The 27,504-nt window shown below is 41.4% G+C and overlaps 1 protein-coding gene and 1 pseudogene across 1 annotated transcript; one reads left to right on the top strand and one right to left on the bottom strand.

Moving 5' to 3' along the window:
- Positions 1 to 7,178: 7,178 nt before the first annotated feature.
- Positions 7,179 to 9,997, bottom strand: LOC109919519 (SRA stem-loop-interacting RNA-binding protein, mitochondrial-like). Its single transcript, XM_020519543.1, is given in 2 exon segments — positions 7,179 to 7,471; positions 9,991 to 9,997. Coding segments are annotated over 2 exon segments (300 nt in total).
- Positions 9,998 to 19,147: 9,150 nt separating this feature from the next.
- On the top strand, positions 19,148 to 27,106 carry LOC125486941 (annotated as a pseudogene).
- The last annotated feature ends 398 nt before the right edge of the window (positions 27,107 to 27,504 follow it).

The following is a 27,504-nucleotide window of genomic DNA, read 5'->3' as shown; positions in this document are numbered from 1 at the left end:
GTGGGAAAGTTTCAAAAAAAATTGATTGAGATAGAAGAAATTACCAGATCCTAGAATTAATGTGTATTAACAAGTCCTCTTCTCACAGTCACTGGCTTTAAATGGAGGAAGGGCCAAGGGAAGATACAGGAACACCCTGACATAAGTTCTTTAAAAATGTTGACAGAGAGCAGAATGCTGCAATTGATGATTCTGAGACCAAAGTACTATAGGTCAACAGTCCATTCGTCTGCTGTGATTAGGGAACAATTCTCAGAAGTCACGGTTGAATAATTTTTACATCTATTTAATGTTAAATGAGGGACATGATGGCATAGTAATAATGTTACTGCACTAATTACATCGAGATCAAGTTCATGTTCTGGAGACCCGGGTTCAAATTCCATGATGGAATTTAGTGGAATTTGAATTAAATAAAACCTGGAATTAAAAGCTTAATGATGACTATGAAGCAATTGTTACAAAAACCCAGCCTGTTCACTCAGATCCTCGAGGGAAGAAATGTTGCTGTCCTGTCTAGTTTGGCCATGATGTGATTCTTACCTGCTATATGAAATGGCCTTGCAAGCACTTACTTGTATCAAACCACGAAAATGTATCGAAGAATGAAACTGGATGGATGACCTGGCAGTGACAAAATCAGGAAATATATTGTCCATCCTTCAGTGTTGCTGGGTAAAAAATCCTTGAACTCCCTCCTTAACAGCTTTGTGGGGCTTCCTACACCAAATAAACCACACTGGTTCAAGAAAGCAGTTAAGAGCAACTAAGGATGAGCAATAAATCATGGCCCTACCAATGACACCCATGTCCCATGACTGAATATTTTCTAAAAAGGTGGTTCACCTTGTCTGATATCATGGTGGTTGAACAATTGTAGGCTACATTGTTGATACTGGAGGCAAAGAACAATTAATATTAGTCAACGCTGACTCCTCCAGCTTCAACAATCTGAAGCCCAGGAAGCTGCTTTCTGATCTAGCTGAGTGTTTACCAGATATTTGAAACACCATGAAGTCATTGTTTATGCTGAGTAGTCTTTTTATACATCAGAAATTTAAATCAAATCAGTTTGACAAAGAAACTTAAATCTTTGAACAACTGGCTTTTAATTTAAAGTGTTACAAACGTTTTCATTAATGAACCTCCTTCCATCATAAGGTCAGATAATGTTCAGCACCATTTATAGCTCCATAAATGCTGAACTAGTCTGTGCCCTTCTGGGGAAACACCTGGACATCTACCACCTAGGAGGACAAGAGAAGCAGATATATTAGAACACCATCAACTGCAAGTTCCTCTTCATTCTCCACATGATCCTGACTTGCAACTGTATCACTGTTCCCTCACTGTCTCTGGGTAAAAATCATGGAACTTCTTTCCTGACAGCACTATGAGTAATCCTAAACTCCATGAACTGCAGCAGTGTAAGAAAGGGGCTAATCGCTGTTTTGGCAGACTATTTAACAAAAAAAGATTCCGAGGTAGTGCTCTAATGCAGCGAGGAAACATCGGCTTTTTTTATTGTAAGTCACGTAGACAGAACATTACACCAATTCTAAAATGGTCCGTTTTAGGCAAACACATCTTGTTTTTTATACATTCCAAAAATGGTAAGATGGATGTTACTCCACACCCTCGGTCATCACTATCTTCCCAAGTGCTTTCCTATCTCCTCTCTGAAGTTTGTGAATCATTCCCATCCTTGACTAAACCCTACTGCTTTGTCTTTCTTGGCATGATGCGAGATCATCCTTACATTCCATTTCTAAATAAGGCCTCTGTTAATGCTGGTTCAACCATGTTGCACTTTCACAGAAACATGGTCTGGCCGCTGCATCAACATCTGAGCATGTTTATGCAGTTTAACTAAGGTTTCTTCTGAACTATTTTCTTAACCTGAATAAATGAAAATGAATTTTAAACAACTTAGATGATTGTTGCTTATGAAGTTAAATAAAACTGGTTACCTCATTGTAATCCCAGTTGAAACCTATTGTGGATTTAGAGGCTAACTCATGTCATACCCAACTTCCCACTCGAAAAGTTAAACAACGTATGACAGTATTACTATTATTCCTGGGTAGAAACTTCATCTCCATCTGTTAACACCCAATGGTTATACCATAGGCACCAATGTATTAGACAATTTAGTATAATATTGTGCAATCTCTTCCTAGCTATTCACTCATGTGATAGTCCCAGACATCAGTTCAAATATCCCTGCACGTTAAATATTGAGTGAAGGCTTTTTATGCACTTGTTGCTCAGCAATGTGCCTGGGGACTGCTTTAATACAATCATTGAATTAGTGTGGTATATACTGTTTAATAAGAGATGTCAGCATTTTTTTATGCACTGATTTGATGGGCTATCCCATTATTGAAGATGAGAATATTTGTGGAGCCAGTGAGTTGTTTTATTGTCCACCACCATTCATAATCAGATACAGCAGAACTGCACACCTATCTAAATCTCTCTGTTCTTGCATCCACTCTAAAGGGGGAACTATTTATCTTATCTCAGCTCCTCCAACTGACCAGACTGACCCACTTCTACATGCAAGTACTGGAAGTGTCAAAAGCAGGAACCATTGCTTGGGAAGGTGGAGCTGATCAGGCTCATAAAGGTTTTGGTTTTCTGCTTTCTAGATCCTAATCAGAATTAAAGCGCTGGAATAGTACAAGGATATTGTACCTCAATTCCCTGCTCCGGTCCTGCTGCAATCTTAAACTTTCCGACTTCAACTGTTTCTTGGATCTGTTACAATAATTTTGTCTTTGTTGAAACCGCCACAATAGATGAGATTTTTCCACTTCCTCTCTCTGTCCTCAGTCTTTTGTTCAAAATACATTCTCCTATTGTGGGGAGCTTCGTAGAGATGACACAGATTTCAAAAGGGTAGGTTGATTGTCAAATCTGCTTGCACTTTTCGAATAGGCAACAGATGGAGTGACTGGGAAATGTGGTGGACTTCCGGAAATCTTTGTTCAAATTACCACATTATTAGAGAAGCTAAAATAAGAAATTTGTATTAACTTTTGGTCTAGAAAATCTTAATTGGAACACATTATCTTTGTGTCATTCCAGCCCTGCATTACAAACTTGTAGCTGGAATACATTAAGCTGATAATAAATAATCTTCAAGACTCTGTCCAGCTCCTCCTCTCTAAGCAGCAATTCCTGCCTTTGACCTTACCAGTATTTTCCAGGGAGAAACTGCTTTCACATATGAAAGGATGAAGAAAGAGTGGGGCACAGAGTGAAAGTAGTTTGTAAAAGAAGCAAATGAGAGGTTTGGGTTTCTAATGCACTGGCTGGAAGTGTGATGATGGCAGGTTCAACTGAAGCATTCAAGAGGGAATTGAATGATTATTTCAATAGAAACAAGGATATGTGGAAAAGACAGGAGAATAACATTGAATCATAAAGATCATTTAGAGAGGCAGTGCAGACACAATGGCTGAATGGCTTCCTTCTGCATTATAACACTTCTGCAGCTCTGTGAATTGGCTTTATAGAATATAGAACTCTTGAGGAATGAGTGGGAGCAGCATTGAATCTCTGTCTCTCTGGAAAAACTATTCAGAGACTACGATAAAGTTATAGAGTCATAAAGATGTACAGCACAGAAACAGCCCCTTCAGCTTAACTCATCTAAGCTGACCAGATATCCTAAATTAATCTAGTCCCATTTGCCAGCATTTGGCCCATAACATGTTAAAGCCTTTCTAATGGAACAGAAAGGCAGCAATATTTAGCTGGAGAGTGAAGACAGGAAGATTGTTGGAGTGAAGAACGTAGAAGAATATTGTCATAATTACCCATCTTGTTCAGTAATATCCTTTCGGGAAGGAAGTCTGCCATCCTTTCCTGGTCTAACCTTCATGTGATGCCAGACCCACAGCAATACGTTCTGGGCAATTAAGATGAGCAGTAAGTGCTGACCTAGTCAGAGATGCCCACAAAGCAAAAATGAATTAATAAAAAAGTCAAAAAGGAGGGTATTTATCCAATTGAGCCTGTTCCAACATTTAATTTGTACCTTGTGAAAACCTGGTTCACTGTTTGGAAGTATAGTTAACAATTTAAGTTATTTCTGTCAGAAATTTGGGTCTTTGGCAGTGAAAGTTGTAAAAACAATCCTGATGTCAGCGATTCCTTACTAATAAGTATGATTGTACACCTAAGAAATTCACGTCATATGTCATGGGTTCTGTGGGTCCTTGTGCGGCTGATGATTCCAACCCTAGACCATGTTGCCAACCAAACATTTAGGAGGTGGAATTGGTCCTTGGCCTTGAAATTGCTGGCATTCCTTTCTCTAGTTCTTTTACTGTACTTCTTCTTGCCACCAGGTGTTCTCAAAGAATTGTGTTCCTTCATACAGGAGCTTCTTCCAAGTCAGTTTCATTTGAACAAGGGCCTCCTATGACATCTATTGCATTTCTCAAGGGAAGCCTTTAGGGAATCTTTGAAATGCTTACTTTTTCCTCCTCCTTGAATTGGGTGAAGTGATTTCCTCTGGCAGTTGAAACTCGGGCTATCCTATTCATGTGGCCTGTCCAGCAGATTTAGGACAAAATGCCCAACCTAAACAGTGATGCCTTCATTCTATCAATGAAGAAAATAAACTCTTTTTGGCTGTTCCATTACATGTGACATTGCTGTGGAGATGGGTGGAATTCAGTGAGATTTTTTTCTTTTGAGTTTATCTTTCTGAATTCAACTGCACTCTAGCCACCAGACAAGAACGAATAATGTTTGGAAAGGCACAAAGAAACAATAACAAAAACTAGCTGGAAAAACTCAGAAGGTCAGGCAGTATTGGTGGGAGAAATATTTCATCAATACTGAAGGAAAACTGAGGTGTTAAGATTTTCAAGACATTGAAAGGGAAGAGCAGACTTGAAGATCAAAGTAGAAGACCTGGCATAGGGTGATGGCCAGGGACGATTAAATAACAAGAGGTTTCATTTTGCAACAGGTAAGAGGAGTACAGAGCTTTTATTGGCTCATCCACATTAATGTTTCTCATCAATGTTACTGCCCAGAACAGTAGTGGAGGGGGGAACGATGTGATGCCTTTGAATATCAAGGTGAGATGGTTACATTTTCTCTTGCAGGAGGTTTTGAAGTGCTCATTGCCTACAAATCTTATGGCGTACATGTAACCTGCTGCATACTAGTCATTGCCTGAAAGTGGTGAAAGAGGCAGATGGGATCTTAGGCTTTATAAATACAGATGTACAGTGTAAATAGAGGTCTCTCTCAGTGTTTAGGTGGTTTTATGATTGGTGCTTAGGGATTCATGTCCTGATGCATGTCACTTTGTTTCAGATACTCATTCTCTCCGGTAGTTCTGCTGCAATGACACCAATTCCCAGTTTTCCAAATTTTCGGTTATGTAGACAAGGTCCAATTTGTTATGTATGACAGTGATCAGAAAGAGTTGATTCCCTGGGAACACTGGATGATGGACAGCGGGGGCCCTGAGTTTTTGTAACAGAAAATTTTCCTTGCTCAGGAGATGAAGCACAGTTTTCCAATATTTTCCAATATTCATGTCACGGTTCAACCAGAAATTTGGCACTGTCAGAAGGTGGACCTCAGTTAGACACCCTCTGAGTTTAAGTGAAGACAAGCGTCCAGCAGAGGGCTGTGAAGATACTGATTGGCGGTCAGGGTGAAGATTTGCATTGGCGCAGTCACAACTACCAGAAAGAGGACCTTGGCAAGACAACCTCCAAGAAAAAGGGGTGGCACAGTGGCTCAGTGGTTAGCACTACTATCTCACAGCACAAGGGACCCAAGTTCAATTCCAGCCTCAGGCAACTGTCTGTGTGCTCTTTGGAGAGTGTTGGTGTGGACTTGTTGGACTGAATGGCAATTTCCACACTCTAGGGATTCTATGGTAAGTTGACATCTTCCTGTGTATTCAGGGAGTCTGGATTTCCATAGGCTGATTTGGCTGCAGTTTTTGGAACATTTGGTGGGGATTCCCATTGCAACTGACTCTGATGGCTCTGATTGACAGGGATGACTGTTCCTGATTGGAAGCTTATATTTCTGATTGCCAACTTTTAAGTTTGGCATGATAGCTCAGTGGTTAGTACTGAGTGCCACCAACCCTTGTTTGATTCCAGTCTAGTGTCACTGCCTCTGCGGAGTTTGCACGTTCCTCCCTGTCTGTATGGTTGTTCTCCCACAGTCCAAAGACATGCAGGTTGGGTGGATTGGCAATGCTAAATGCAGGGTTACGAGGATACGGTGATTTGCTCTTCAGAGGGTCAATGCAGACTCGAAGGGCTAAATGGCCTCTTTCTGCATTGTAGGGATTTTATGATGACAGAGTTGACGTCAATCTGATCAGTTTCGGATTGACAGAGATCCACACGTATCAGATAGAGAATGGCTGTGACCTGAGAGATAATGGGTCTGCGATTGGGTTCAGTCAATAAACATGGGAAGGCTGACATGTCCTCAGTTTAGATACGGATCACATGGCGCGGGTGACACTGGTTCCTTGGACAGCTGGCACCACGAACAGGTGTTAGCCAGATGCGTTCGATAACCAGCGGTGGAATCAATTCCTGGAGGAGGAGCATATTGTGTGGCTGAGGAAATACCTGAAGTACGCACTGAGAGTTGGAGAGTGATGTGTGGAGTGAGAGACAGATTGTGAGGAGACAGTAAGAGTTGTGGAGTGAGAGCTGGTGATTGAGTAGGGCAATGAGAGTTGGTAAAAGCAAAGGGAAAATGAGAGTTAGAGACAATTGATGGGGGGGAGAGTCGATGAGAAAGTGGTGCAAGGGACTCTATCTTGAAATCATTGTATTGACCTCATTCTTTTTCCCTCAGCTGCTGCTGTCCTTTATCTAACCGTCTGTCCTGTCTCATCTCAGGGTTTTACCCTCAATCCATCGAGCTGACTCTGGGGAGGGAGGGAGCGTTGATCAATGAGATCCTGTCCACTGGGATCTTACCCAATCACAACAGGTCCTACCAGATCCAGAAGTGGATGTTGTTTGACCCGAAGGATCAAGCTGACTTTTCCAATTGGGTGGAGCACAGCAGGCTGGAGGAGAAGTTGGTGGTGATTTACAGGAGAATTTTGTTCCTATTAAGTCACTGTTTTTAATTTAAATTATGACATACACACTTGTGCTCTCATTGTGTCAACTTGCTAATTCAGTGACTTTATTATTTTGTCTGCGACCTTGAAGCAATTTTCTGTTTCTCTGGGGTTGAAGCTTTGCCTGTTCTATGAGGTGTGGTTCCTTCTGCAGTGCATTCTGAAACCCTTCTTCTTTGTTGAAACCAACACAACAGAATCCTCTATGAAATTGTACTGTATTGTATTGAAATCCAGACTCTTTGTTGACCAGAAGACATTACTGGACTCATTCAAACTGTCCAAAATCTTTTATTTCTTTGCTGGCGAAGGACCAGGGATCAGTGACACAAAAATCTCAAAGCTCTTTTTTGGAAGGACCAACCATCTTGTAGCATCTCACTACTGGAAATGAGCATGACTGAGGATTGGTGAGCATGTCAGAATGTGCAAAGTGGTGGAAACACTGCTGTAATTAACACTGACAATCTCAATTTGGACTTTGGAATCACAGAATTGTTACGTTGTAGAAGCAGACTCTTTGGCCCACCATATTTTTACCAGCTCTCTTCTATTTCCCATAATGCTGACTATTGCTTTTTTAAAATACAATTTTGGAATTAAATTTCTATTTTTTTATAGACAACAGCACCAGACTGTTTCAATATCATGTGACATGAATCGAGATGGTCCTGGGGAAGAGAGAGATGGTTTTGGATAGACTCAGAAATGGCAGATATTAGCTTAAGACAATCATTCAGGATCAGGGACAGCAGATCCAAAATCCCAAAGGATGGAGACATAGGTGCCTGACAGTCTGATTGAATCTCAAATCGATTGAACTAATCAGTCAGTGACTCTGGTGATCAAATCAGAATTCCTAAATTTGCAGATGACACAAAATTGGAGGCGGTAGGCAGGTCTGCAGGAGGTCTTCAACAAGCTACCAGAAGACAATAATACACTTTAAAATGAGCTAATATTTGGCAAATGAAGAAGAGGGACAAAGGGATATCAGAGTACAAATACATCAAATACTAAACTTTGTGGCACAGGTTAGCAAGGCCGCAAATAAAGAAAACTAACCAGTTGACTTTACTTTTAAAGATAGAATTGAAGATTTAGTAGCTTCTGTTAAATCTATCCTGAAATTTGATGAGACCACATGGAGAATATTGCACGTAGTTCTGGTCACCATGTGGTTTAAAGTCTATTGAGGCACGAAGAGGATGCAGAGAAGATTGATTGATTTATTGTTGTCACATGTACGAAGATACAATGAAAAGTGTTGTTTTGCATGCTATACAGGCAGATCTACCATACAAAGTGCATCAGATAGTAAGACAGAATACAGAATAATGTTACAGCCGCAGAGAGAGAGAGATCAGAATTAACGATTGAGAGGTCCGTTCAAAAGTCTGTTAACAACAGGGAGGAAACTGTTCTTGAATTTGTTTGTGTGTTCAAACTTTTATATCTTTTGCCTGAAGGAAGAGGGTGGAAAAAAGTAGAACTGGGGTGGGAAGTGTCTTTGATATTAATGATATCAGAAATGTTTGGATGTACGTGTCAGGAGAGGATTGACAATCTGGGTATATTCTCCAGCTAAAGCAGAAATTTCTGGAGAAACTCAGCAGGTCCAACAGCATCTGTGGACAGAAAATAAAGTCAATACTTCAGGGCAGTGACCCTTCATCAGAGTTTTCATCGGGGCCTCTTCTCTGTTGAATAATGGAACTCGAGGGGTGAACCAATACAGATCTTTAGAATTATGAAATGTTTGATAGCGTGCATAGAGGGAGATGTTAAGTCCTCTTGTCGGGTAGAACATAGCAAAGGCCTTCATTCTAAAATAATCACCACAGAATCCAAATTAAATTTAAAAGAAATTTCTTTGGGTAAAGGGTAGCAAAAATGAGGAACTTGTAGCTAGAGGAAGTGGTAGATGTGCATTTAAGGAAGCAAGGAGGAACTAGACAGTGACAATGAGAAGTTTAGTTTATATCCTTCAGGGAAGGAAATACGCCATCCTCACCTGGCCTGACCTACATGTGACTCCAGACCCACAGCAATGTGGGTCTGGAGTCACATGCCCTCTGAAATGGCCTAGCAAGCCATTCAGTTGTACTACAAGATCTGAAAGATAAAACCAGATGGATCACCTAGCATTGGCCTAGGCACCAGAAAAAAACAATGGCAGAAACAGCCCTGATAAAATCCTCCTCACTTACATCTGTGGGTTAGTGCCAAAACTGGGAGAGCTGTCTCACAGACTAGTCAAGCAACAGCCTGACATAGTCATACTCACAGAATCATACCTTACAGACAATGTCCCAGACACCACCATCACCATCCCTGGATATGTCCTGTCCCACCGGCAGGACAGACCCAGCAGAGGTGGCAACACAGTGGTATACAGTCGGGAGGGAGTTGCTTAGGGAGTCCTCAACATTGACTTCAGACCCCATGAAGTCTCATGGCTTCAGGTTAAACATGGGCAAGGAACCTCCTGCTAATTACCATGTACCGTCCTCCCTCAGCTGATGGATCAGTACTCCTCCATGTTGAACAACACTTAGAGAAGCACCGAGGACGGCAAGGGCACAAAATGTACTCTGGGTGAGGGATTTCAATATCCACGACCAAGAGTGGCTCGGCAGCAGTACTACTGATCGAGCTGGTTGGGTCCTAAAGGACATAGCTGCTAGACTGGGTCTGCAGCAGGTGGTGAGGGAACCAACAAGAGGGAAAAACACACTTGACCTCATCCTTACCAATCTGCCAGCCGCAGATGTATCTGTCCATGACAGTATCCATAAGAGTTATCACCGCACAGTCTTTGTGGAGACAAAGTCTCGCCTTCGCAGTGAGAATACCCGCCATCATGCTGTGTGGCACTATAATCGTGCTAAATGGGACAGACTTGGAACAGATCTAGCAACTCAAGACTAGACATCCATGAGGGGCTGTGGGCCATCAACAGCAGCAGAAGTGTACTCCAGCACAATCTGTAACCTCACGGCCTGGAATATCCCCCACTCAACCATTACCATCCAACCAAAGGATCAACCCTGGTTCAATGGAAAGTTCAGAAGGGCATGCCAAGAACTGCACTAGGCATACCTGAAGATGAGGTATCAACCTGGTGAAGCCACTGAACAGGACTACTTGCATGCCAAATGGCATTAGCAGCCAGTGATAAACAGAGCTAAGCAATCCCACAATCAACAGATCATATCTAAGTTTTGCAGTCCTGCCACATTCCAGTCGTGAATGGTGGTGGACAATTAAACAATTCATTGGAGGAGGAGGCTTCACAATTACCCCCATTCTCAATGATGGAAGTGCCCAACATATCAGTGCAAAAGATAAGGCTGAAGCTTTTGCAGCAATCTTCAGCCAGAAGTGCCAAGTGGATGATCCATCTCGACCTCCTCCAGTGCTCCGCAGCATTACAGATACCAGTCTGCAGCAAATTTGATTCACTCCACGTGGAGACACTGGATACTGCAAAGGCTACGGGTCCTGACAACATTCCGCAATAGTACTGAAGACTTGTGCTCCAGAACTTGCCGCTCCCCTAGCCAAGCTGTTACAACACTGGTAACCCAACAATGTGGAAAATTGCCCAATATGTCCTGTAAATAAAAAGTAGGACAAATCCACCCTTGATGGCCAATTACCACCCCATCAGTCCATTCTTGATCATCAGTAAAACGATGGAAGGCATCATCAACAGTGCTATCAAACAGAATCGGCTCAGCAATAACCTGCTCAGTGATGCCCAGTTTGGGTTCCACCAAGGCCACTCAGCTCCTGATCTCATTACTTGGTTCAAACATGGACAAAAGAGCTGAATTCCAAAGGTGAGGTAAGAGTGACAGCCCTTGTCATCAAAGCTGCGTTTGACTGAAAGTCATTAAGGAGTCCTAGCAAAACTGGAATCATTAAGTATTGGGGGAAAACTCTCCAGTTTTTGGAGTCACAGCTGACACATCAGAAGATAGTCATGGTTGTAGGAGGTCACTCATCTCAGCTCCAGGACATCTCTGAAGGAGTTTCTCAGAGTACTGTCCTCAGCCCAACTATCTTCAGCTGCTTTGTCAATGACCTTCCCTCCATCATAAGGTCAGAAGTGGGGATGTTTGCTGATGATTGCACAATGTTCAGCACCATTCGTGACTCCTCAAATTCTGAAGCAGTCCACGTTTATCTTCAGCAAGTTCTGCACAATATCTAGCCTTGGACTGACAAGTGGCAAGTAAAATTCACGCCACACAAATTCCAGGCTATGACATCTGAAATAAGAGACAATCTGACCACAATCCCTTGACATTCAATGGTGTTACCATCACTGAATCCCCCACTATCAACATCCTGGGAATTATCATTGACAAGAAACTCAACTGGACTCACCATATAAACACATTGATTACAAGAGCAGGTCAGAAGTTGGGAATACTGTGGTGAGCAACTCACCTCCTGACTCCCCAAAGCCTGTCCACCATCTACAAGGCGCAAGTCAGGAGTGTGACGGAATACTTACCACTTTCCTGGATGAGTGCAGCCCCAACAACACTCAAGAAGCTTGACACCATCCAGGACAAAGCAGTCTATTTGATGGACACTAATATCCATAAGCATCCATTCCCTTCACCACTGAACGCTCAGTAACAACAGTGTGTACTATTTATAAGATGCACTGCAGAAATTCTCAAGATCCTCAGACAGTACCTTGCAAACCCATAACCACTTCCATCTAGAAGAACAAGGGAAGCAGATAAATGGGAACACCACCACCTCCAAGTTTCCGTCCAAGTCACCCACCATCCTGACTTGGAAATATATTGCCGTTCCTTCACTGTTGCTGGGTCAAAATCCTGGAATTCCCTCCCTGATGGCATTGTATGTCAATCCATAGCAGATCAACTGCAGCGGTTCAAGAAGGCAGCTCACCACCACCTTCTCAAGGGCAGCTAGGGATGGGCAATAAATGCAGCCAGTGATGCCTATGTCTCAAAAAAATTAATTAAAAAAGAATGAAGGATGGGAGGAGCTACAAGTAAAGTACAAACACCACTGATTGGGCAAATATCCTCTTTCTGTGCCATATAATCCTGTGTAGTAATTATTCTGTGTCCCTCATTCTTTGTTGATTCTATCACTACATTTGATTATTTCTCTCTCTTTAATTTCTTCTGTCTCTATGACAGTCCGAAAGTCTCATTCCCGGGTTCCTGTTATGTCAGGGTTGCACTTGGTAATCGCGGGATCACTCCTCTCATTGTTATGGCTATTGTCACATACAAGAAGAAAGGTAGGAGTTTGTTAGAAAATAGCAGCTCCTCATTGGTGTTTAAGGTGTTGGAGATCCTGATGAAGGGTTTTCCACAGTGGAGTTAAGGGCTCAGGGTGCATGTAGGTGCTCTGGGTGGAGAATAGTCTTCGGGTTAGCAGTGACTCAAGTTGTGGGGAGATGGCTTCAGGTTGTGGAGAATTGGTCTGAGATGGTGTCCTGTTCCTCAGGGTAGGGTGGAGGGTCTCAGGGTTCAGAGACTCATATTGTGAGTGTGAAGTCAGACAAATACGATCGCAGGCGGGTTCAGTTCAGAGGTGGGCAAGAGCAGCTCAGGTCAGTAGAGAATGAGTATGAGAAGAAGGGTTGATGCCAGTATGGGAGAGACAGTCTCGGGTTTGTTTGAGAAATGAAGGGTTCAGATTGGTGTCAGGACTGAGAGTCTCAAGAGGGTTCATGCCATCTCTCCCTTTTTCTCATGGTTCCAACCTCTCTGCTATGATTTAGTTTTTTGTCACTCACAGAACATTCTTTGTTTTATAAAGCAAGTGAAGAATGGTAAGCTGATAATTCACATATCTCTGGATCTCTGTTAACGTGTGACTAACTCTACTTTCTATGTTGTATACTCTCAATAGCTTGTTTATTTCTTCTGTCTCTCTGTTTGTGCACCTGTGTTACACTTCATCTTTGTGAATTTCTCTTTCTCTTTTGTTTGTTTTGCTGTCTGTCCCCGTCTCTGCCTGTCTGTTTATATCTATCCATCTGTCATTCTGCAAGTTATTATAATCTTTTCTTTCTCTAAGATCTGTCTCTTGGTATGCCTCTCTTCCCACTTCTTTATCTCTCCATTTCTTGCTCTCCCTCCTCTAACTTTGTCGATTGCTCTGTCTCTGTCTCTCTGATATTGAATAGTTTTCAATGCCTTTCCTTCTATCTGCAGCTTCTGATGAAGTAACATCCTCAGCCAGTTCTGCCAATACCTGAAGTACGAATTGTTGATCAATGCTGGGAGCAAGTCATCCTAATTGGGATATTGGAGCTGATGTTAAATATACAATCTCTAGTGTAGAGTCTGAATTCAGTGCCTCTCTCTGTGTGATCAGTTGAGACCAACTCAAACAGTCCTACACTGAACTTCCATAGAGTTCACCAGTTTATAGTCCAACAGGTTTATTTGAAAACCCAAGCTTTCAGAGCATAGCCCCTTCATCAGGTGAAGCCCTCACTTCACAGTTCAACACCAAGCTTTCATATTGGCCTTCTGGGAATGGGTGTACAGGTCTGAGCCTTGAAATATCTTTGAAAGATGGGATTTGGTCTATGGAAACACCTGTACATAACATCCTGGATGAGGTCTCCTGCCAGCTGGTCAACTGCTTTCAAGGAGTCAATATTCCAAGATTCCTTGCTGAAGTTGGATCCTGGAGTTCAGTTCTGCTCTCCCAGAATTCTGAATTTCTGCATGCTTGCGCAATGCTGTGTGATGGGTGGGGTCTGGCTAATAGAGAACTCAGAGCAGGAGATCAGACCACGAGGAGACTTATGATCTTGGAGGGAGTGCAGTGTCAACAGACAAGAATTAAACCTGGACTTCGAGGGTTAAATTATAAGAAGAGATTCAACTAGCAGTGTGTTCACTGAAATATAGAAGATTAAAGGTTGATTTGATGGAAGTTTTCAATGTATTAGGAGAAATGGATGTGGCAGCTAGAGGATGTGGCAACAACTTCTAATTGAGTTAGCATGACTGAAAAGATTAATTGCGGCAATGGAAATTGCAGCTAGAGGGGAACTGTGTCCACTGGTTGGGAATTCTTGGACTAGGGAGTTAGGGAGCTAGTGTAATTAGAGCCAAATCAATCAAATGAAACGAGGAAACACTTCCACATAGAAAGGATAGGAAATGGTTGGAACTCTCTAATTCAAAATGACATTAAGACAAAATCAATTGTTAATAACTTTGGTGAACAGAAATCTATAAATCACAAATTAAGGGACAGGTAGCAGTTACGTAAATATATTTAGGTTACAAACTATGCATGATCTCTTTGTGTAATGGAACAGAACTGAGGGGCTAAATAGGCTCCTCATCGTCCAATGCCTCTGTGGGTTTTGATTGCATTTAAGGGGTCGATCTGTTGGATTTTATTGATGTTTTGGAAATGGATTTTTTGAGTTTCGCTGCTGATGGTTATGAGAGATGATGGGATTTCTGTGCTCTGTGATCAAGTATATTTTTTCCTCATCTCCAGTGGCCCCTTGTGTCCTTGCTGGTAGTTCAGATTTCCATTGTCGCAATTAATCTTTTCAGTCATGCTAACTCAATTAGAAGTTGTTGGAGTGGGTGGATGATGGTAAGTGAACTCAATGCGTAGAAATGTTAAGTGATGAACTTTGGTCAGAAGCTCACTGAAAGATAATATAAGGGTTACAGTTCTGAAGAAGGTGCAGGAGTGGAGGCGCTTGGGTAGATATATGTGTTGTGCTATTGTCATTGCATAAATAATCCAGAACACCAGATTAATGTTAATGTGCCCATTGGTTTGAATCCCACCGTGGCGGATGGTGAAATTTGAATACAGTAGAATCTGGAAATAAAACCCAGTTTAATGGTCAAAATGTAACCACTGTTGATTATTGTGCAAGAACATCTAGTTCACTAATGTTCTTCAAGGACAGAAATCTGCTCTGGTCTGCTCTAATATGCCACTGCATATGTAGTTGACTCTTAACTGCTCACTGGGCAATTAGGGATGGGAAATAAATGCTGGCATAGGCAGTAATGCCAATGTCCCGTGAATGAATTTTAAAACATTTGACAGTCATACTATTGTTCCTGCACAGAAACTTCGTCTCCAGCTGATAACACCCAATGGTCATGCCATAGGCATCACTGTGTCATTTCAATTCGGCGCAGACACGTGATCCCTTTGCTGGCTATTTGTCAATGAGATCGGCCCAGACCTAGGTTTGGATATCAAGCACCTTAAGTACTGAATGAAGCCTTTTTTATGCCCTTGTTGCACAGCTATGTCCCTGGAGAGTTACTGAAGCCAATCATTACTTTGTGTTACATACTTTCATATGGCAATAGATATCATGAACGCATCTCCCTGCCCAGGCCGTGCCACAGTCTCAGACTCTCTGACTTCAATTGTTCACACTCCTATTAATTTATAAACTTTCTGGTGCAAAGCTTCATTAAAGTAGGTAAATCATGGTCTGTGGCTCTCCTGTCCTGGGTTGAAAGCTCGCTATTTTCTGTCCCTCTCTCTGGGCTTGGAGATTGTGCTGAGCTGTTTATTTTTCCATTCTTACATAGCGGCTGCATTACTTGCCCCAAATCCTGCTAAAAGTTTCACTTTCTGACTATTCAGTATCTATCAAAATTTCCAGATCAATAGAACCTTTGGCCCAATGGAGGCCCAAACCCAGATTCCCATCACCTCACCTCTTGGTCGATTTTACCCTGGGCTGATCACATGCAGGAGTAAAATGTACAATACATTTTCATTTTGCAAGCGATTAAAAATCTGATTTCTAATGTCTGTCAAGTCATTGCAAAAAAATCAAAGAAGGTGAAGTCAGATGTAATTAAAGAGGTTTACAGTCAGTCACAGAATTTACATTAGTTCTTATTTATTAGCAAGAAATACCAACATAGGTATTTCTCAAGATTCAAACAGATGAAGCCTGTGTCAAAATATTGTTTGTGGGAGATGGATATTTGGCTTGTCCTTTTCAATTTGAGTTCTATTACAGTAATTTTGACTTACCTGAAACATGAGAAACAATGAATTTCTTTTTCCACTTTCTGATTCTGTCCTCAATCCTTTGTTCAAGACACATTGTCCTCTTGCAGGAAATATTTTGAGTCTCTTAACTATGAAATTATCAAGAAGTAATAACAAAAACTAATTACCTAGCAAAGATTTCGAAAGGGTAGATACAGCTTGCCAAAGCTGCCAGTATTCTTAGGGCAAGAAACAGTCACAATGACAGGAAAATATGGTAGATGTTGAGCATATAGACTTTAAGAAACACATTTGACAAGTTGCCATGTGGGTGATGACTAGTTAACTTAAAATAAGAAATTTGCCTTTGTTTTCACACAAGAAAGCCCTAACTGGAGCACAATGTCCTTGTGCCATTCCAGCTCCTCATTGCAAATTCAGAATTGGAATGCATTAGGGCCTAATGACAAGTAATCTTCATGATCCTGTCCAGCTCCTCCTTCCCAAGCAGTGGCTCCTGCCCTTGACTTTTCCAGTATTTTCTTTGAGAAATGAGTCTCTGGTTACTTGGATCATAGAATCCCCACAGTGTGGAAACAGGCCCTTCGGCCCAACAAGTCCACACCGAACCTCAGAGCATCCCACCCAGACCCATTCCCCTGTAACCCACCTAATCCACACATCCCTGAACACTATGGGCAATTTAGCATGGCCAATCCACCTAGCCTGCACATCTTTGGACTGTGGGAGGAAACAAGAGCACCCGGAGGAAACCCACGCAGACACGGGGAGAATGTGCAAACTCCACACAGACAGTCACCCGAGGCTGGAATTGAACGCTGGCGCTGTGAGGCAGCAGTGCTAACCACTGAGCCACTGTGCCGCCCTAAAAAACTCATCGCCCGAACAGGGACTTGAACCTGGACCCTGAACCCTTGGACCAGCTGTGATAATATAAATACTACTATCAAAGTTTGAGGGTAGCAGCAGAGAGAGCAAATGCATGCACACAATCCTTCCATATACTATTGTGAATGGTGATGGATAGTCGAACAATTAAAAGGAGGTGGTTCTACGAATATCCTCTTGCTAAATGAAAGGGAAATCCAACACATCAAAACTAAAGAAGACTTGTATCCATTCTCAGCCAGAAGTGCTGAGCTGCAGTGAATATATAATTCACTTGTAAATGTCATTTGATAGCACTGTCAATGACATCGTCTATCACTTTCTGCTAATTCAGACCATTTTGTGGTAACTGGCTGTTTATGAATAATGCTGCCTTTTGAGCACGGGAAATGTTTAGGCAGTTTTCCACATTCCTGTGTAGGTACCAGTGTTATTGCTGCTTGACGAGGAACATGACCGATTCTGGAGCACAAATCTTCAGCTGCCTGAAAATTGTCACGGCTGGCAGGTTTTACTGTTGTATCCTCTGACTTCAGCTATTTCTCAATATCCTGTGGAGTGAATTCGATTGCTTTAAAAATTCATTCTGTGGGTACCTCCTGAGGTAAATCATGCAGTTAGCACTTGTGGCTGAAATTGGTTGACGATTCTTCATCCTTGTCTTTTGCTCCTATGTGCTGAGCTCCTTCACAGATAGAAAGCTGGGGATCTGATTGAAGTGTTTGTAATGTTAATAAGATTTGACAGTGTAAACATAGAGAAACAAAAACCTGAAGCATGTGAATCAAAAGCAAGGAAAAAAATACTTAAAATTTGAGCGGTACTGCTTGGTGGCTTGGGGGTCATGTCTGGAACCACATTTCTACACCAAATGTGTGTTATGTTTAAATGTCTGTGAATGTTGAATAATTAGACTTTTGGAATCTAATATTGATCTATTATTTTGGATTCAGAAAGGTATGAAAATAGAGTTAAGATCAGCAATTTTCTTCTTAAATGACATAGCAGATTATGGGCTGTAGGATTCCCTCCTGTTTGGAAAGTTTCTGAAGAAAGAAGCAAGTTGCATCTCAGCTCTTTCTGCCAGCAACTGGATATGAAAGTGGAAGTATTTATGTGACAGAGTAGTTCTCAGGTTGTAGACATGTTCGCCGAATTGATGGGTTTGGTTGCAAACGTTTTGTCACCCTGCTAGGTAACATCATCATGGCGCCTCTGGTGAAGCGTCGGTGTTCTGTCCTGCTTGTTATTTATATGCCTTGGTTTGCTGGGGTGGTTGGTATTATTTCCGGTTTTGTTTCTTAGTGGTTTGTACACAGTGTCTAATTCAATGTGTTTGTTGATGGAGTTCCGATTGGAATACCAGGCCTACAGGAATTCCCTGGCGTGTCTCTGTTTGGCTTGTGCGATTATCAATGTGTTGTCCCAGTCGAATTTGTTTCCCTCGTTGTCCGCGTGTAGTGAGACAACTGAGAATTGGTCGTGTCTCTTGGTGGCTAGTTGGTGATCATGTATCTGTAAATTTTCTTCCGGTTTGGCCTACGTAGTGTTTCCCACGGTCCTTGCATGGTATTTTGTACATTACCCCAGTTTTGCTAGCTTTGGGTATGGGATCCTTTACGTTCGCCAGTAGCTGTGGTAGGGTGGTTGTCGGTTTGTGGGTTACTCTGATACTTAGGAGTCTGAGTAGTCTTGATGTGTGGTAGGGTGATAAGTGATTCTGGTCATGTTTTGTCTTCCTGTTGTGGTCTGTCTCGGAGGTAATGGCAGATTGTGCTTTTCGGGTATCCGTTTCTTTTGAAGACTTCACATAAGTGTACCTACGCTGCTTTGCAGAGTAGTTCTCAATAGTGGGGGATGTTTGGCTTTCAATCTGTTTTAAGATATATTCTGCCAGAGTCTGTTTGACTCACTGAGTCCTTTTATTCTGGTTGGGTCAGTGCTTTTCTTGGGACCAATCAGCATGAAGATGTCTGAGTGAACTGGAACAGGGTTTAATATCGGTCCAGGACACAGCGCACAGACTGAGATAGTTCACTGGAAAATTATTTCTCACCAGCTTCTCCTCCTAGATTCTCAGTTGAAGTAACAATGATTGGACTGTTAGTGCCGTGGCTTCTGTGTGGAGAGTTCTCTGCAGGTGAGTAATGGGGTGTGGTGTTGCGGGGAGAGTGGCAACACAAGGCTAGGTACTGGGGCATTAGTCCTCAGTCGATGGGTATTGGGCTAGTTGACAGACTGAATACTGGGGCTTTAACCCTTTATCATGTTACTGTTAGAATGTGTTAAGAGGTACAAATTATCTGACGTGATGTTTTAACTTTTAATGAATTTATGATTATAAATTATTTGGATTCATACAAGACTTAATCATAAAGGAGAGAGCCTGAACTATAGTTGATAAATTCAAAAGATTTATTGAACAATTAAAAGGTGAAGAGAGTTAAAATGATAGAAGACACATTAAGTGACAGAGAGAAGAGACAGAGCTTGACAACTAAACAGACGTTAATCACTTTAGCTAATAAAGGCTGAAGTGAAGCATGAAATAGGTTAACAAAATTATCTCCAATTAGCCAGCTGTTGAACACTAATTGATTAACTTAACTATTCATTTGACTAGTTAATGACAAAGAACAGTGTCTCGTGTTTGTGAACACTTTCCCTATAATTATACATCAGAACGTTTCCATATCTCACTGTTGTAGAATATTTTAATAAAGTTTTATTATTAGCTCAATTTAATGAGGTTATATAAGGCCAGTTACAAAGGTTTTGACTGAACATTACTTATCTTTTTGCTTGGGAATCACCATTTTTCAGAGTAAAAGCTCTCACTATCAATTTAAAATGTATTATTACTGCAGACTTTCTGTTACAGGTTAGATGTACAGTCTTTTGTAATACCTATTGATTAATTGATTATTCTTCAACTGTCTCACTGTTGAGGCTCACGAATCAAATGGCTGGATTCAAACTTGCAGAAACTAATTTTAAAATGTGGCTTGTATCATTCTTAAAATGGCTTCTTCTTGCCATAGTTGGTTACCATAACAACCCAACTGTACAAATACTTAAATGACATGTAAACTACTGTAGTTTTTAAAACTACAGATATGAGTGCATAACAGAGGAATACTTTGCAGAGGAAACAGAGTCATTGCCCCTCAGATGTTGAGGAGAAATCCTGAAACACATCCATGCAATTCATTGGGAACTGAGTAGAGTCTGAGGAAAGTGAGAGGTATGTTTTATTGGCATTGCATGACCAGTTAAATCAAGGATCACATCAGCCAGTGCAGTTCCAGAAAGGTAAACCAGTAAAACCCGTGAATGATGCATACTGGTCTGATTTGTCTTGTATACCTTAGAGCAGTGCTCCAGTGTGACTACGGCATTTAATTTCCAAATATTTTTGTTCTTTGTTTTTGCCTCCCATGGGGTGCTTGTAATGAGAACCAACCTAAGCAAGTGGAAGAGCTGCTGATGACACATGACATCCCAGACTGGATGTAGCTGGGAGCTGATGTATTCACTCTCACCAGAACTGATTATCTTGTCATTGTAGTCTAATGTTGTTGTCCAGTAGGACATGGACTAACTGAATTTTACGATGACTGCTGAGATTGTAGGATGCCTGAAAAAAACAAAACAAAAACACATTTTAGCCAATACTACATTGCTCATCACAATAATGGTAATACTGGCACTTAGGTCATGAGTGATGAAATCAGCTGCTTTCTGAACGTTTGGGAAATTCAGAACACACATCAATCTCAGTCAAATTGAAAAGCTGAGGTGGAAGTGAAATGATTGCTTCTGCAATTTTCACTAAGAAATTGAGCGAACCCAGCACAAATGAATGTAAGATGATCCTGTAGTAGAGAGACAGGCTACCAAAGGTATGGAGACTATCCAGTACAAAGACTAAAAAATTAGGAAATTCAACACTATCCCTAGCCAAATGAAAAGGCAGAAGTGGGAATGAAAATCAAAGAAATCAAGCAATCCACTATAAGACAATCCTCGAAGAGATAAAAATCCACTGAAAAGCATGAAGAGTGCTAGGCTGATGTCACCCTGTACAATTGCTCTTCTAGTGGCAAAAATAAACCTATTGAAGACAGAAGTAGTAACAGGTATGAAGGAAAAAATTCATGATAAAATGGAAGAAAGCCAAGTATCATTTTGACAAGACTGTCGAGCCAGTCAGGGTACAAACCTTCAATATTCTCAGCAAGATTCAGCTCAGATCCAACTTGGGACCTGCAGAGAGCAATTATTAACTTGAGTTCTGAGGAAGGGCCCTTGGACCCAAAACATTAACTCTGATCTCTCTCCACAGATGCTGCCAGACCTGTTGAGCTTTTCCAGTAATTTAATTTCTGTTTTAGTTTCTGATTTCTATTATCTGCAGTTCTTTCGATTTTTATTACCTTGATTGTACCCTGTTGAAGCGAATAAGCAGATATACCATGGCAGCCATGGCATGTACAACTGGAGCAACCTATCCTTCACTGCAGTTTGCTAAAGAAAATGTGAACACACCATTTGCGCAGGCCACGGATAAAGCATTAGCCCTGGAAATCTACATATCCACCATGTTGGAAATGGAATAAAATTGGGTGCTGCGGAAACAATAAATGACTTGTGAACGACATTCCCTGGAGAAGCAGCATCGTTCAGAACAGCCAACAACAACAACATGCACATATATAATTAAAAAGAATGTTTGTGGACACCCCCAAAACTTTCTTAGTGCATGTGTGAAAAATGCACATGTGCAGTACCCACCAGTGTCATCTTTGATGTCATTCCATCCCATTCAGTCATATTTATTGTGTTATTTGGGCATTGCTGTGTTCTTTACTGGAGGGGTGTTTCACAAAGTGTAACAGTGCAGAATTTGCCACATATGCAATGTGAACATTTTGGTGATATCAGGCGACACATCCACAATTAAAGGACCAACACAATTTAACAGCTATGTGCAACTCATGTACAGAAACTGACAAGAATAACAAGCTTCTGTGACTAATCTAGTTCAGTTTTTGGTTGATGATAGTGTCCAGATTGTTGATAGTGGAGAATGGTAATGCCATTGAATATCAAGATGAGATGGTTAACTGCTCTGTTGTATGAGGTTTTGAGGTGGTCATTGGCACCACACAATCTGCAGGTAATGTTACTTGGTGCATATCAACCCAAGCCTCAATCCTGACCAGGTCTCGCTGCATTTGGACACTGCCTGTTTGAGTATCTGAGGAGTTTCAAATGGTATTGAAGATTGTGTGCTGATGATTATGCATCGCCACTTCTAACCTTATGATCGAAGGAAGGTTATTAATGAAGCAGCTGCAGATGGTTGGGCGTGGAAGATGAGGAACCTTTACAATGATATCCTGGGACTGAGATGACTGACTTCCAATAACCACAATCATCTTCCCTTGTGCTAAGTATGACTCCAAATTTGGTGAGATTTTCTCTATTCCCATTGACTCCAGTTTCGCTTTGACTTCTTAATGCCAGATGTTGCTTTGACTTCAAGGGCTGCTGTCTCATCCGATCTCCGGAATTCAGCTCTTTTGAGCATATTTGGATTAAGGTCATGATAAGATGAGGAGCCAAGTGGTCCTGATGAAACTCAAACTAAATGCCATTGATCAAATTACGGCTGTTTCTTGATGTCCCAAATCTAAAACAAATTGATTGAAGATTGGCGTCTTAGATGCTGGGGGCCACAGTTGGGTGCCACTTGACTCTTCTGGCTGAAGATGGTTGCAAATTATTCAGCATTATTGTACTAGGCATCCCTATCATTGAACATGGAAACATTTGTGGAGCCTCATATTTCTGTTAGTTGTTTAATTGTCCAACAACATTCACGATTGGATAATGGAGAATTGCAGAGCTTTGATAGATCCTTTGTTTCTGGGATTGTTTGATTCTCTCAATTGTGAGTTGCTTCCACTGTTTGAAATGGAATTAGTCCCGTGTTGTAGCTTTACTAGTTTGGCACCTCATTTTTTAGGTCTGTCTGATGATGCTCCTGGCATGCCCTCTTTGCGTTCTTCATCATGCCAGTGTTATGATCCTAAATGATTTTTCTAGTGGACAAGTCAAATCTCAGAATAAAATCAGATATGATAGCTCTTTTGTTCTGTTTTATATGCAGTTTGTATATGCAGTGATTATCACTCAGACATATTTAAAAGGGGCCAATGGATTTTCTTTAGCAATAGAACAGGATTTTATTACACAATAAAAATTAAAACAAAATCAATCCATCTAAACATAGAAGACAATTAGAAATATATCACAACACACAGCAAAACAAAATTGCAACCTGTTTTCCAACACTATCTATTGCGGAGACTCAGGTCCACAGAAAATTACACTCTTATCTCAAACCCTTCCTGTTTTCTTTAACTAAATCCTGTCAGTTTCCATACTGTGGACTGTGGGGACCATTTATTGAGTCCTTTCCAAAACTGTAGCCATGAGCTTCTCACAAATCTGAAAGCTTAAATTATCTCAATTCTAACAACCTACAAATTTTTAACCAAACTCACTTGGCTTAGAAATTTCAGAAACAAAACCCTTTTGCTGAGATGACTTGTTCCCTGATCTGCCCTGAAGACTTCATGAGCAAGACTAAACCAGCTTCTAAACTCAACATTGGTATCTGCTGAATGAACAGAAAAGCAGAGGGAACAGCCTTACATGTTTACTTCGCCTGTCATAAGCCCAACAGTATAAACATCTTAGATATGATGTTTCATCAACTTTTCTGCTCCTCTGATGCTGCCTAACCTGCTGTGTTCCTGCAGCTCCACAGTGTTGCCTCTGACACTAGCATCGGCAGTTCTTGCTGTCTCTGAGTATAAACATCTTAGTCTTGACATGGTAGTGGTCTACAGCCACCTGATGTACAATAATGCTCAATTTAATCACCGTTTCAGTAAGACTCTCAGTCTTTGCATTTTTGTAAAGGAAACACTTCACAAAAATTACCAATATCTATGCACCTCTATTTTTAAATCCACACTCCAAAACTATATTAATATATACAAATTATGTATGTTTCATCACACCACAGTTGATTCCGAGATTGAAAGTAATGGTAAAGTTGTGTGATGTGATGAATCATGAGGTTACAGATGCTACAGAACATAGTTGAATATAATTCTGCGGCTGATGATACATTGTGGCTCACGGTCGCTCAGCTTTGTTTTCCTGCATCTGTTTGACATCTAAGCCATTCAGCAAAGCGGTCATGCCGCACAACACAGTTGTGGATATTCTCAATGGGAAGATGGGACTTTGCCTCCACGTGGATCGTGTAATGGTGACTCCTCCTGATTATGTCATGGACAGATAAATTTGCTACAGGTAGATCAGTGAGGACAAGTTGAAGTACTTCCCTGTTCAGTTGTGTCAACATGGAGTAATATTGATTGATCAACCGAGGGCTGGTGGACTGTATGTGCTAATCAGCAGGAGGGTTCATTGCTCATGTTTGATCTGATGCCGTGACACTTCATTGTGTCCTGATGACTCTTCAGTCTTCAATACTGAACTAAGTAGAAGCCTAACTTGTACAATCTGTTCTCATAATGTATCAGGCTGGTGAATCTGCACAGCACCCTCACCAAAGCCAATTTCCGCTTCCTAAGGTGCAGTCCCCAAAACTGAACACGGTCCCTTCAGTTGAGGTCTAACTGGAACTTTATGTAACTGGACGCTACTTTTGGTCTTATGTATTCCATACCTTGAGATAAAAGTCAATATTCCATCAGCCTTTGGGTAGTTTTGGTATGATCTCCATTTATCTGCCTTTACTAAAGAATCCTTGACCCCCAAGTTGGTGAGAAATCTAATTCAGTTTTGAATATTGTCATATCCATGGAACATGAAGGATATCACAAGGTGTTAAAAACAATGATTCTCTTTCTTTAAAAAGAAGGCTTTAAATTTTAAAATGGATGCCACATAACACAAGCTTACAGTGGTTGTGAAAGCTTTTCACAGCAGAATGCAGAGGGACTTAGGGGAGACAGCTTCTTGCCCATTATTGTATGCACATATTGAGAAAAAAACATTTAAAAGGAGAACAGACCCCAGTCTCTGGCCTGACTCAGTAACAAAACAGACATTTCTGAACTTGTTGTGCTGAGAGGTTTAATAAAATTATCCATCAGCTAAGGTATGTTCAAGGGATTTGACCAGGGAGGTGAAAAAAGAACAGGCGAAATTAAAAGAAAAGCAAAAATTACTCAAGATGCAGGGCAGGTTCAGAAAGTGGTGAAAGAGAGGCACACAGGAACTTGGGCTTTAAAAGACTGGTGTGGAGTGTAAAGAGAGGTCTCCTTCAGTGATCAGTTGGAGTTTTGTGATTGGTGTTTAGAGATTCATGTCCTAGTGTTTCTCACTTTTTCAGATATTCATTTTCTCCGGTATTTCCACACTGCTATGAATCCAATTCTTGGTTTCCTGGTGTGTGCTTGGTTATGTGGATGGAGTCCAGTGTATTGTGTATGACAGCAATCGGAAGGAGTTGATCCCATGGGATCAGTGGATAGAGAGAGGGGCTTCAGCTCTGGGAGTGGAAACTATTCCTCGCTCAGGAGTTGGAGGACATCATCAAATGCAATTTTCCAATATTTATGTCACAGATCAACAAAACAGGCAGTGAGTGCTCACTTTCTGACAAGTTTGAAATCTCCCTGTGCATTCAGGAAGTCTGAGCAGGAATGGGAAAGAATCAGGAGTGAACCTGTATCTGCAAGCTAGAGACTAATTGGCATAGTTGTAGTTGGCAGGGTCTCCCACTGTGACTGTCTCTGGTTGTAGCTTCTATTCAGATTGACAGTGATGACTCTAAATGACAGATTGAGTTTCTGATTGATAGGGATGACTGGCTCTGAATGACAGATTTTTAAAAAAATTTACTTGTAGGAGGTGGGTGTCCTTGGCTGGCCCATTTATTACTGAAGGGTGAGCCAGAATTGAAATGTTAACTCTGTTTTTTTCCTCTACAGATGCTGCCAGACCTGCTGAGTTTCTCCAGCAATTTTAGTTGTTGTTTCAGATCTCTAGCATCTGCAATTATTTTATTTATTGCCTGTCCCTTTCTGCGTTTGAGAAGGTGGTACTGAGCTGCCTTCCTGATCCATTGCAGTCCATGTGCTCTCGTGAAATCCTAATGTATTCCTAATTGACAGGGAAGACCATATCTGATTGGCAGCCCATGTTTCTGATTGACAAGGGATCAATGGCTGTGATTGGCAGTTTGTGTTTCTGATGGACAGGGATTCACACTTTGCAGATGGTGACTGGCTGTGACCTGAGGGATAATGCAACGAGTGAGTTCACTTAATTTGGATGGGACAGACAAGATTTTATAACCTTCAATAGAGATCACATGATGTGGATGACCCCTTGTATGGAAGGCTTCAAAAACAGATGGGACCACCACGCAACCAAGCATCAGTGAAGTACTACTTGGAGGAGGAATGTGTTGAGTGGCTGAGATAATACTGGAATATGGACAGAGGGAATTGAAGGTTGGTGAGTGAGGGCAGAGCAAGGGTTGGTGAGTGATGGAGGAGTGAGGGGAGACTAAGGGTGGAGGTGGGACAGTCAGGGAATGAGAGAGTTGCTGAGGGGAATGGCACCTGGACACTACAGCAAGGTTTCCTGGACTCTGTCTCGATGTTCCTACACTGACTCCTCTTTCTGTCTCCCTAAGTTGCCCCCATCGTGTCCTTTACCCATCTATGATTCTAACTGGCTATCCTGTCTTATCAAAGGGTTTTACCCACATGCCATTGAGGTGACTCTGTGAAGGAATGGAGTGTTGGTTGATGAGACCCTGTCCACTGGGATCTTACCCAATCTCACAGGAGCTACCAGATTCGGAAATGGATAGAGTTTGATCCAGAGGATCAGGCCAAATATTCCTGTCACAATGAGCTAGAGGAGAAGCTGGTGGTAATTTGTGGTAAGACTCTCTCACTGTTAGAGAGGACCCAGACTTACAGTAGTTAGAGTGTAAGAAAGTGGGCAATGGTGTTTCACAAGGAATCATGATAGAAAATTGCTGTTAACATTGCTGTATTGATTGGATTTTGGAATCACAGATGGTTACTGGTCACATGGTCACTAGCCATTTCATTTGTTTAGCTACTTTCTCAACTGAAATGAAAAAGGGTTCTACATCCTTCTAGGTCGAACTTGGACATATTTAAACAGATCCCCACCAGGCCTTTGGCTACAGTGGGATTACTCCCCGTCACTACTCCCACTTTTCATCTCTATCTCTGCCACTTTAAGTCGACTTTTGAGTTCTTAATTCCAACCCTCGTTTTCCTTTTCTTCTGCTAGGGATATTTTTTTCCTTTTTTCTTCTGCTTTTAATCATAATTCAAACTGTTTCATTTCCTTTT

The sequence above is a fragment of the Rhincodon typus genome, chromosome 35 (assembly GCF_021869965.1).
Source record: "Rhincodon typus isolate 14 chromosome 35, sRhiTyp1.1, whole genome shotgun sequence".
In the NCBI taxonomy this organism is placed as follows: domain Eukaryota; kingdom Metazoa; phylum Chordata; class Chondrichthyes; order Orectolobiformes; family Rhincodontidae; genus Rhincodon; species Rhincodon typus.
Note: the sequence above shows the minus strand (reverse complement) of the source record. Positions and strands in the feature narration are given on the sequence as shown.